The sequence below is a fragment of the Ctenopharyngodon idella genome, chromosome 15 (assembly GCF_019924925.1).
Source record: "Ctenopharyngodon idella isolate HZGC_01 chromosome 15, HZGC01, whole genome shotgun sequence".
Classification (NCBI taxonomy): domain Eukaryota; kingdom Metazoa; phylum Chordata; class Actinopteri; order Cypriniformes; family Xenocyprididae; genus Ctenopharyngodon; species Ctenopharyngodon idella.
In genome coordinates, this window is record NC_067234.1 from 12,031,425 (window position 1) to 12,044,248 (window position 12,824).

A 12,824-nucleotide genomic window follows, 5' to 3' on the forward strand; every position below is an offset into this window, starting at 1 on the left:
ACTTGCAATCTCACAATTCTGAGAAAAAAAGTCAGAATCCTGAGATATAAAAGCAGAATTGCATGATAAAAACTCGCAATTGCAAGAAGAAAAGTCAGAATTTTTTATTTTTTTATTTATTGGAGAAAACAAGCTTCCATAGAAATCTCAGTTCTGTTTCACTTTTCAATCAAGAATGGAAGAGTGGTGACAAGCTAAACTACTGCCTTTGACATTTCCCAGTCACTGATCGCCAAAATAAGAGCAAGAGCACACAGTAGATAACTATAATAGAATGAAATAGTATGTGATTTTTATGCAGTGAATTTAAAGTGGGATGTGAATTTGTTTTACCAGGATATGTCGTAGAAAGCACATGTCCATTCGCAACTTAAGTGAGAAAAAAAAAAGGTGTTGTTTAAGTGTATTAAAACTGCAGAAAACCCCTTTGATGGGTATAGAATCACCACGGATAACAACTGCCATTTGCAACATGTGCTTTGCGTTTGGATCAGTGACTGAACAATCCTCTCAAATCTGGCGAATGTTGTCGGCAGGGACTTGAAGCTGTTAAATTAAGTGAAAACTGGCTAGAGGGACATCGCCTTTTCTATTGTTTCTGTAGATTAAACTGAAACAGGGAAGTATTTTTAACTTAATAAAAAAGGCACACATAACCTATGTAAAAGAATGCAAGCATGTGCAATTGGAGGGAGTCTCACCGTCCTCTTTGGTGCGCGTGTATATCTGCTCGCTACGGACTCCATCTCCGGCTCGAGTGAAGGCCAGAACCTGGATACTGTAGTTGGTGTATTTCTCCAGCCGTTCCAACTCTAGTGAAGGCTTGGTGGTTGTGATGTTCCTGATCTCTCCCAGCTCTGCAACACACACACAAACTGTTAACTGATGTGGGGGGGGGGAGGGGATCACAACTGACATTTAATTGTTTTTCCTAGAATGAAATGCAATTAAATGGAGAGCAAATTGAGACTTACAGGTGTATGCTTATAGTAGATGACCTGCTTCTCAATGTTTCCCCCCTGAGGAACCACTCATAATTTCACTTGTGTCTCTTTTAGAGTTTCAAATACCTCAACAGTGTCTCAAACTGTGCTCACACTTACCAAGACCTTCCAAGGCCACAATATAAGAGGAATTAAGTCATAGCAGAGAAAGAAAGAACCCCACAATGCTAAATTCATTCAGTAAAACCATTTTACGCAAAAAAAAAAAAAAAAAATCTATATTTTGGCATGTGCCATATATCATGTCAGGGTTATCTGAAAATGTTATACATTTATTAATTGCATTTTTTCATAGTCATAGGTCACTGTGTCCTGTATAATGCTACAATATACTGCACATTTACAGACTGCTGCGTGTGCCAACATCCCTTTTGATTTTTACCCTTGATTCTGTGTATCAATATCTTATTGTAGTTCAATTATTAATGGCTCTGCAGTACAGCCTGGAAAACGACCACTGCTCTTTCTGCTGCTCTGATACCGACATTCATCACGGTTTCAAAAGATTGCGTATGTGTGAAGAAGGTGGCATTTTCTGAAACTAAAACTTAAAATTTAAGCTAGATTTGATCTAAATTTTATCTAAAAAAAAAAAAAAAGCTTCCTTCTAAGGAACTGTCTGAGGAACCGTTGTGATCCGGCTGGAGTCTGATCAAATAATGAATACTGTCCCATGTGGTGTGATTTGCTGTATACTAGACATTTTGGCAAGTGGTTCTCAACCTTTTTGACTCTTGAGATTATTTTCCACAACAATATTTGAAGGCTTGATACTCCTAGGTTCGATTGTAAATTAAATTTCAGGATTTCCACTCTTTTTAACCAATGAATTTATGTGACTTTTTCAGTCAATCTTGATTTACTGGATATGGATTAAGGATAAGGATATATTTTACTAAATTTCTACCCTGTAAAATCACGGTTCAGAATAACTAATATTCATTATAAAAATTGTGTTTAATTTAGATTTTCTGTTAGATTTTATTCATTTACATGAATTTTCAAGGTCTAGAAACTTTTTACACTTTGCTCATATATACGTACAGGTTTTACAAGACAGTGGGAAAACTGGTTACTCAAAGAAAACAATGTTGAGGGGATGAATTCAAAAAAGAAATCTCTTGATTTTTAGTTGTTTTAGCTCATTTTAATGTTTGTTTAATTTTATTTTGCTGAGCTCATTGGTCATCCAGATATTTCATGTATACAGTGAATTTGTGTACTGTTCATAGTATGCAGTACACACTACATAAACAATATGAGTGGTATGGTTTATGCATATAGCCACATTCTTGGGACCGGTACAAAACATTCATCCAGTAAATGGCTTTCTACCTTTGTAAATCAGATTGTAAAAGCAGATTGTAAATCTAAATGTATTTAATCTGTCCATTAAGTATATGTCCCACTTGTGTTTCTATCGTCTGCCCTCTGTTCCTTCACTTTCTGTCCCCAAAACAACAGAGACACCATGCCCTCTGGTGGTCTGAGGTATAAATGCAATTGAACTGAAATTGTGTGTCCCATATGTTTCACTATATTAATTTTCATTAAGTCATAAAAAAAAGAGAATCAACGATGCAGAAATAAGCTATTTTCTGTGAATGTGCGAGACTTTAGATTCATTAGCCGCTATAGTTAAATGACTAGAAGAATAACAAAGTGCAGCAAAAGGTAAAACTACCAAAACAGTGTTTATGATTATGGTAATAACTTGTAATATTATCAAAAAACAAAAACAAAAAACAAAAACAGTAATATTGTGAAATATTATTACATTTAAAAGAAATGTTTTCAATATATTTTAAAATGTAATGTATTCCTGTGATCAAAGCTGAATTTTCATCATCATTACTCCAGTCTTCAGTGTCACATGATCCTTCAGAAATCATTCTAATATGATGATTTGCTGCTCAATTATTATTGGTGCTAAATTAATAATGGTTGTTTTTATTATCAATGTTGAAAACAGCTTCATATTTTTTGTGGAAACATTTTTTTTTTCAGGATTCTTTGATGAATAGAAAGTCTAAAACAGCAGCTGTTATTAGAAATAGAAATCTTTTGTAACATTATAATGTCACTTTCAATCAATTTAATTCATCCTTGCTGAAATAAAATAATTATTTGCCTTTTTTTTTTTTAAATCTTACCCCAAATTGTTTTCATTGTTGATAATAATGTTTCTTGAGCACCAAATCATCATATTAGAATGATATCTGAAGGATCATCCTCCAGTTGGCCGACACACTCTGGAACTGAAACCTCTGCAACCTAAAACAATAAAAACTAAAAAACTCCCTTCATCTAAGAAAACACCTGAAGAATCTGTGAGCTACATATTTATGCATAAGTATATGAACATCTGCCTGACCTCCATCAGGTAGATTGGCCCAGTAGATGACACGATATCCAAGGAGCATGCCGTTCAGGGCTTCTTTGGGCAGAGCAGACCAGGACAGGGAGATGGTCTCGGGGGTGGTGGCTGTGGTCACAACGTTCTCCGGTGGGCGACTGGGCACTGTGGTGGGTAAACAGAACAGACAGTGTTAAAGCCCCGATATGCTTAAATCAAAAGGTGCGAAGAACAAACTGGTGTGATGTCATTTCCAACAAAAGCAGGCTTTTTGAAAAGTTCGCTCTGGCAAGTAAACACCGTATGCTGATTTCATGTGCTATCGGAAATTTCCAACTTCCCACTTCTGAAGTCGTAACTACGAGCTCGTCACATTCAAGTGCTTTGTTGTCGGAAAGAACAGGAATCATGGAGGACACCCGGTTTATTCTTGCCTGTTTAATGGGAAAATCTTATTAAAACCAAAATGATATTTAGTGTCCCATTCATTGACAAACATATAAACATTCACACAGCTATCTATCTAGTCAGCTTGCTGATGATTATGGCATTTTGGTCAAATACAGGCTATTTGCGCTTTGTATAAGACATACAATATGCTATAAAATGATTATTCATTCATGTAAATATTCACTACTTTAACCTCCCCTCCGCCATGTTTACAGTTTATTTCCCACCCAACTCGGGACCTTGGATATCACAATTATCCCAGCGGTAAATACGACTTGAGAGAGAGGCTGCTCACTGCAGAGCAAATGCAGAGCAAAACAACCCAAGTTGGGTTGAAAATGGACAAACCCAGTGGTTGGGTTAAATATTTGACCCAACGTGCCTGGCAGTTTTATGGTAACACTTTAGTATAGGGAACATGTATTCACTATTAACTACAACTTTTCCCTAAATAAACTCCTAATTTACTGCTTATTAATAGTTAGTAAGGTAGTTGTTAAGTTTAGGTATTGGGTAAGATTAAGAATGTAGAACAAGGTCATGCAGAATAAGGCATTAATATGTGCATTTTAAGTACTAATAAATATTATTAGTCAATATTCAAGTAATATGCATGCTAATAAGCAACTAGTTAAAAGACCCTAAAATAAAGTGTTACCAAAATTACTATATGGCTGGAATAGGTTGGAAATTAAAAATCTGACTCATAATTACTAGAAGCAACAATAATAATCAAAAGGTGAACATTTATTAATAAGTTAACACATTTTTATTGTTTAATTATTATTCATTACGCTTATTAATAAATGTTCATTTATTAAACATATTAATGAATGTTAATTTCCAACCTATTTTGGGTTCATTTTAAGCGAGCAAAACAGTCATTTTTAAACAATAGTTGAGTTAAATAAAACTACCCAGCAGTTTGGGAAAACATTTAACCCAACCACTGGGTTAAAACAACGTAATTGCTGGATTTCTCCATTTTCAACCCAACTTGGGTTGTTTTTTAACCCAGCATTTTTTAGAGTGAACTCTATCCCCCATTAGACATCCAGAGAGGTGGAGCTGGACATTATTTGATTCTGCAATGCGTACCCACTTGCGTTCATGTCCATTTTTCTAACTAGGAAACTCGTATTTACGATAATTCTGATGGTCCATGGTGATTATTAATATTTAGGTGTGGCTCTGGGGCTCCGTCTTCTTTGATGTGGATATCTTCTTGGTTCATTTCTTCTGTAATCACCACAGACCACTGGTAGTTCAAAGGTGTTTTCCAGCCGGTGCAAACTTTTCCAGAATGTTCACATTGGCAAGCTGTTGCAAACTCTACAAACAAATTCCAAATGAACTTCACTTTGGCCTGATTTTGCTCAAAATGATGTTACACCACCAGTTCATTCTGCGATTTTGTTGAAATAAATTTTATAAATAATAACATAAATGAATTAATCTTCAATGCAAGTCTACAGGATTTTTTTCACCACAACAGAAAGTATGCAAATGCTATGGAAGCTTGTTTCCGCCACTGAATGAAAAATAAAAAAGGTAATTGCGACTTTTTATCAGAATTGCGTGAGTTATAAAGTCAGAATTGTGAGATATAAACTCACAATTCTGAGAAAAAGTCTGTCTTTTTTCTCCTCAGAATTGGACTTTATAACTCACAACTGAAATAGAAATCTTTTGTAACATTATGAATGGCTACTGTCACTTTTGATCAATTTAATGCATCCTTGCTGAATAAAATAATTATTTGCTTTTTTTTTTTTTTTTTGCTTTTTTTTTCAAATTTATATCTCACAATTCTGAGAAAAGAAGTCAGAATAAAATTTTAAAAAAGAACTTTGCTGTGAGTATATCGGGGAAAAAAAGTTTATATCCCGCAATTCTGATTTTATAACTCGCAATTGCGACTTTTTATTATGCAATTATGAGAAAAAAAGTCAGAATTGTGAGAAATAATGTTAGAATTGTGAGATAAAAAGTCGCAATTGTCTTTTTATTTATTATTATTCCGTGGCGAAACCAAGCTTCCATAAAATGCAACAAAGGCGATAATCACAAAGTGTCTAACCATCCTCTAGCGTGGTGATGGTGATTTCCTCTGAGGTGGGACCCATTCCTGCCCGATTGGCCGCTTGCACCCGCACCTCATACTGTGTGTACTTCTTCAGGTTATCCAGAGTGAGGGTTTCGATGTCCCCCGTGGTGTCAACATTGATGGTGTTGTACTGGGGGCTGCCCCCTGTCCCAAACTCCCGATAACACACTTGGTAGCTTCGGATCAAACCATTCTGCAAATGTTTGAGGGGGGGCTGGAAAGATACAATAGAATAGATATTGTAATATCAGAAAGGCAGTTTCTCTGCAAAATATGGCTACATTACAATTCGCAAAACTAAGTATTTCTCTGGTGATGGGAAAGTATGTCATTTTCAGTATGTACAAACTGTATGGCCGTTATGTACAAACTGTATGGCGGGGTTGCTCTGGGTGAGTGTTCACTGTGTGTGCTAAGTCCAGCGTAGAGCTTACACCCAACTTTTTAACATCCAACTGGTGCAACTGGCCCATGTTCCTAGTCCTGCTCACTGTCCTGCAGACTTCAGCTCCAACCCCAATTAAACACACCTGAACAGCTAATCAAGCTCTTACTAGGCATACTAGAAACTTCCAGGCAGGTGTGTTGAGGCAAGTAGGAGCTAAACTCTGCAGGACAGTGGCCCTCCAGGACAGTGTTTGGACACCCCTGCCTTATGCCCAGTACACACTGTATGATTTTGGGCTGTCCCAGACAAAAGATGACCAATCATGGCGATTTCTGTGGTTGTGGCTCCTAAACAGTGGTCCTGTGATCATTTTCTGACAGTGTCAGAAATTTAGCATGATCATCTCACAGTGTGTTTGCTGCTACGACCTACGTCTACTGACTAGCCAATAAAAATGTAACATGAAATGGCGTATTGATCAACGCGACATGGCACTAAAACTTAAAACTATTACTTACCTCAAGCTCTATATGCAAAATTGGCATGCCAAATTGGCCTCTTTTCCCTAGCCATGACCAGTGTTGGGGAAAGTTACTTTTTATGAAAAGCAATGCGTTGCATTACTTTTGCGTGACTTTTTCTCATCTGGGCTGGGCTTGCTTGTTTGTTTTTAATACCAACAAAAAAGTTCGATTTTTGGCAAATTTTCACACCAAAAGCTGTTACTTTACTAGTTACTTGAAAAAAGTAATCTGATTACCTAACTCGCGTTACTTGTAAAGCGTTACCCCAACACTGGACATGACCGCATCCATATTCTCCTCTTTCGCTTCCTCCTCTTTTTTTCAGCTTACATAAAAACCACAACTGCCAAAGTGTGATTCATCTTGTTCTATTTGTTTACCACTAGTGCATACTGATGATGTTTTATTCTTCTATACTAACTTGCGTCGCAGCCAATTCAGTAGGTGTCAATGTATGGCGTTATTTTACTGACAAATGTCGAGAGCACATTATTGTGACGCGAGAGCACATCAATGTAATGCGCGAGCGCAAATCTCTCCACTTGCACACGGATTTCCTTTGCTCTCACACAAAACTGGACGTGCATGCTCAAATATAGTGCTCTCTTATGAACTGCCTCTCCTCTCGCTTAGATATTGCGTGTGCACGCTCAAACTGTGTCCTGCACGCTCGCAAATCTCTCCGTGCTCTTGAAGAAATTAATTTGCTTCTGGATTGAACGCTGTCAAAAAGTTATCAACCAATCAGAAGAGACGACTGGTCCATGAAAATGCTACGTGGAATCTTATTGGCTGAGAGTGAACTGCACATAGAATTCTTTCGACAAAGATGGATATTTAATTTCTTTACAATTTAATAATATTTAATAATATTAATCAAAATTTAGGTCATATCTTAGAAAAGGATGGTTTCTATATTAATAAGCTTGTTTGTCTAACTGCATCACATTACAGGTCTAATCGATTTATCCAAAACCATCATATTAGCCAATATCATGGACCAAAACATTAAGTTAAACATTAATTTAAAACAAAAGATTAAACAACTAATTTAATGTTATAAATGAGTCTATTTAGAAATGTGTAAAATGTTATAAATTAGCCTATTAAAAAAATATGTATTAATTTAAATGAATTCATTACAAAATCGTTTGAAATTAATGAAGACATGTTTCGTCCAGTGTTTTTGAACGAATCTCTTGAATGAATGATTCTGATACATCAAATACATTTTAACAGTCACTGGTCACCACCTACTGGCAGAACAGTGTAATAACATTAGTTTCAAAGGTCATTTACTCATTTTGATTGCTGAAATCAGTGTATATTAGGATTATAAATTGTTATTGCAATACTTGCGTTATTATTTAATGTTTGCAACACAGAAGTAGCAATAGTGTGTTGTTGAAAACTTTGTGAAGCTGTTTAAAACTTACAACTTGACCACTGCTTTCAGCGGCAATGCAAAAGCAGGTTTAAATATTAACCGTAATTTCAAAGGTTTAATAACATAGCCGAATTGTTGTCATTTAGGAATAAGATTGCATTCTTTTGATTAATCGTGCATACATATGAGCTTATAGCCGAAGTATTTTTGTATGTCAAGTTTTACCAGACCTCAATAGAAATTCACTATTGGTGGTATATTTGATCTCCACATTTTAAGTATTTAGAGAATGATGATCTGATATACATTATTAAAATCAAAAGTTGTATTTGTTAACATTAGTAAATGTAGTGTGAAGTAAACAACCAACAGCTGTATTTTTTTTTTAACTAACGTTAACAAAGACTCATAATTACAGTAATGTATTGCTCATTGTTAGTTCATGTTAGATAATACATTAACTAATGTTAACAAATAAAAACCTTATTTTAAAATGTTACCTATTTTTTATATAAATTTCAACACAAGTACACAAAACTTACGACCACAGTAACTTTAAGAAACTTTTTTTGTTTGTTTGTTTAGATAAATTGGGGTTTGACCTGTAATGTGATGCAGTTAGACTAGGTTACATTTGATTAATATTATTAAATTGTAAAGAAATTAAATATCCATCTTTGTCGAAAGAATTCCAGGCGCAGTTCACTCTCAGCCAATAAGATTCCACGTAGCTCTTTCATGGATCAGGCGTCTCTTCTGATTGGTTGATAACTTTTGACAGCGTTTAATCCAGAAGCAAATTAATTTCTGCAAGATCACAGAAAGATTTGCGAGCGCAACGGGCGCAGTTTGAGCACGCAAGACACAGTTTGAGTGTGTACACGCAATATCTGAGCGAGAGGAGAGGCAGTTCATAAGAGAGCACTGTATATTTGAGAGCGTGCGTCTAGTTTTGTGCAAGAGCAAAGGAAATCCGCGTGCAAGCGGAGAGATTTGCGCTTGTATATTACATTGATGTGCTCTCGACATTTGTCAGTATATCATCGTTGTACAGTTTACATACATGTCGTACCCACGATTATTAGATCCATGTCGTACAGTGTGATTTGTAATGATCTTATGGGATTGCCAAAATCGCAGTCTGTAGCAGGCATTAGGGTCTCCGTTAAAACAAAACAAAACAAAAACTCACAACTGAATTACTTTGGTAACACACAACCATACGTTTATCCACCTGAAATGTAGTCACACCTCTAAAAGGATTGTTTATTCAATGTAACAGATGAAATAATACTTTTTTTTTTATTGAAGAACTCACATGTTTTAACAAAATATGACCTTCACATTTTTGCTTTTAGACCCTTCAGAATGCTGGTCTGATTTACCTCCACTGTAAATGTGTTGTTGTTAATATTATGTTTATTCACAGAAATGACCCAGCAAACATTGGTCATTGATAGCAACATCATGTCCCTGGCCAAAAATAGTCCCGGTATGATGGCATAAATCTGTAAAAATATCACAGAACATTTCCTAAAAATGCATTCAGATAAGTTTGTACATGTCTACAATTCTCTGGGGTTGCATGTATAATTGTTACTTTGACTTTTAGCTATGTGTAGTTCAATACATAATTAATTAGTTAATTAATTAATAAGATAATGTCTAAGACATCGCTTCAAATTTCATTTTGGAACTATTTTTCAACCATGATGGGACGTGTTGGAAGGACGTCTTTTCAACAGTCGTTAAACGTCCAAATGTTTGCTGGGGAGGGACGAGTCAAAACTATTTTCTCTGATAATCACTATTATGTCACTACTTTCAATAGAGCTTGAACACAAATTATTCCTCTAAAATGTACTATGATGTAGCCACTAGCCAGCACAAATTCTAATTTTGCACACTATTCATGAGGGATAGCATGCAGATTCATTTTCTGCCATGGGTGAGTAGTTCCTCAGTAGTACCTTCCACGTGACTTTGATGCTTTGGGATGAGATTGCTTCCAGCTGCACGTCTTGAGGAGCGCCATCAGGTGCTGGATTGATCACATGCAGGTCAGACAGAGAAAATAATGGACTGAGCCACTAGGTGGCGGCACAGATAACACAATGCACAACAGAAAAGCTCACAAAGGCTCACATCATGTTCAGTTGTAGGAATACTCACGGGCTTCATCTGTGGTGATGGTCAGCTCATTGCTTGGTCGGCTTTCTCCGATCTGGTTTTTGGCAAACATGCGGATGTTGTAGGTGGAAGCAGGGTGGAGTTCAATGATGGTGGCCTGATTCAGCTGAGGGGAGACGTCTTTGGTCATCTGAGATGAGGCCCATGAAGCTTCAAGGAGTGCAGAGAAATACAGAGTGTGTGATAATGCAGTAAACCACAAGAGGCCAGGGTACAGTCATTTCACCACAGCTTAAAGGGTGTAGTAAGACAATCAAAAAAATAATTCTGTTTATTCATAATGACAATCACAATTAGCAATTCTTCCATGTGTATATTTCTTAAGTAATTAGTTCATTAGCCTAACTGTAGGCTATTTATAGATTATTCTATGAATGATTGGCACACAGAATTCAGCCAATGTGAATATTACTCATCCAGTCAAATTTAATAACTCAGTCTATCCATTTTATTAAAAGACTTTTTTATAAAACAGACTGTTCCAGTCTAAGATGCTGATTGGTCAATATCACATTCTAGCAACACTTACTTCCCGGCCAAAAAAGAAAAAAAAGAAAAGAAAATAAAAAAAAGGGATTTAAATAGGCAAATGCTTGAGTCTATGAGATTCCATTCGATTCTCGACTTTTGATTCGATTCATTGAATTAAATGATTCAATTTTCACTGGCCCCACCACAAAAAAAGTAATAAATGAATAAAATACCAGTGAAATTTAACAATTCTCGATTCCATTTTCGATCCCACAGCTAAAACTACTAACTAATATGAATTTCAAAGATTATTAAAGACCAGTAAACTGTAATTAATAAAAAAAGAACAAATAATTAAACTACTAGCAATAGCACAAATAAATAAATTCACTAGAACAAAGATACAAATGAAATAAACAGTGCTTTTCAGGTTTTTCAGGTACAGAAATCAAATGTAAAATATATAATCTTCAGAATAGAAATTAAATAAAGGTTAATCCTTATTAAAGTTACAAAAAAATGCTTGTTATGCTCATTATTCAGTGAAGAGTAGGGAGTGATTTTCTCTTTGTCTTTTGTAGTTTGATTAACATTAAAACACAGTCAGCAGCAGGAATATTAGGCTGCTCTCACTTTAAGGCTAACGCACGGATTCAATAATGATACACATGCGTTCGTTATTTACTGCTTACTTAAAGGGACAGTTCACCCAAAAATGAAAATTCTGTCATCATTTACTCACCCTCAAGTTGTTCCAAACCTGTATGAATTTCTTTGTTCTGTTGAACACAAAGGAAGATATTTTGAAGAAAGTTTGTAACCAGGCCGCTTTGGGGCACCATTGACTTCCATAGTAGGAAAAATAAATACTATGGAAGTCAATGGTGCCCCAGAACTGTTCAGTTTCCCACATTCTTCAAAATATCTTCCTTTGTGTTCAAAAGAACAAAGAAATTCATACAGGTTTGGAACAACTTGAGGGGGAGCAAATGATGACAGAATTTTCATTTTTGGGTGAACTATCCCTTTAAGCCATAACCAACTGTTTACCTGGATACTCGCAAAGAGGGGCATTTTGAGATAAATTTGAGTGAATTTGTCCGTTTAGGCACAAGGAGACATGAAAGAGAATTAATTTTATTATTTGCAAGCTGTCTGAGACTGCGCAGTTGTGAGCGCTTCGGATGTGTGCTTCTCACACTCTTAAAGTGACAGGATCCTAATAATCCTGCTGCTATCTGTGTTTTCAATGTTACCAAACAGCAAAGGAAAAAAAAAATCACTCACTGCTCTTGAACTTTTAAAAGGATATGAAGACTATGCAGTGTTATTTATTTGATTAGACTACTTCATTAAATTTCTGTACCTGAAAACTATTGTTAGACCTGCCTTAAAAAGCACTGATTAGTTCATTTGTATCTTTGTTCTATTATATTTATTTGTGCTATTCCTTGTAATTTGATTATTTGTTCTTATTTTATTACTGACTGTTTACTTGTCTGTAAAAATGTTGGCTATTAAAAGTATATTAGTTAAGCTAGTAGTTTTAGTCGTGGTTTCGAAAATTGGAATAGTGGATTGTGAATTTTCACTAGTATCTAAAATACTGGTGTCGTAATCGCCTGCTTTTGTTTCGTGGCTGGTAAAAATAGTTTTGGCTGGTAAATTTTCTTAAGTCACTGGCCATTGGCAGTACAATACAAATAATACTTGAGACAAAAAATCTCTTACCAGATTTGTTTTTATAGTTGATGTCATATCCTGTAATAGGGCTGTTGCCATCAAAGCCCATTGTCCAGCGAAGTGCGATGGTTCGGTCCTTGACCTCTCTGATCTCAACCTCAGGAGGATCAGGACGATCTTTGGAGAAATGTTGGAAGAGAGAAGGACAATAAATAACATACTTGGTTGGTCTTAAAACTATTATATAATTTAGAATAATAGAAT

The 12,824-nt window shown here is 35.6% G+C and overlaps 1 protein-coding gene across 1 annotated transcript in view; it reads right to left on the bottom strand.

The window, feature by feature from the left end:
* Nucleotides 1-12,824, bottom strand: part of dscamb (Down syndrome cell adhesion molecule b) — a 203,557-nt gene that overhangs the window by 22,901 nt on the left and 167,832 nt on the right. The window contains exons 14-19 of the mRNA XM_051864046.1: nucleotides 12,609-12,737; nucleotides 10,389-10,556; nucleotides 10,187-10,257; nucleotides 5,891-6,131; nucleotides 3,379-3,525; nucleotides 702-857 (exon numbers count right to left, since the gene is read on the bottom strand). Coding sequence (XP_051720006.1) covers nucleotides 702-857; nucleotides 3,379-3,525; nucleotides 5,891-6,131; nucleotides 10,187-10,257; nucleotides 10,389-10,556; nucleotides 12,609-12,737 — 912 coding nt within the window. The remainder of the gene's footprint in view (nucleotides 1-701; nucleotides 858-3,378; nucleotides 3,526-5,890; nucleotides 6,132-10,186; nucleotides 10,258-10,388; nucleotides 10,557-12,608; nucleotides 12,738-12,824) is intronic.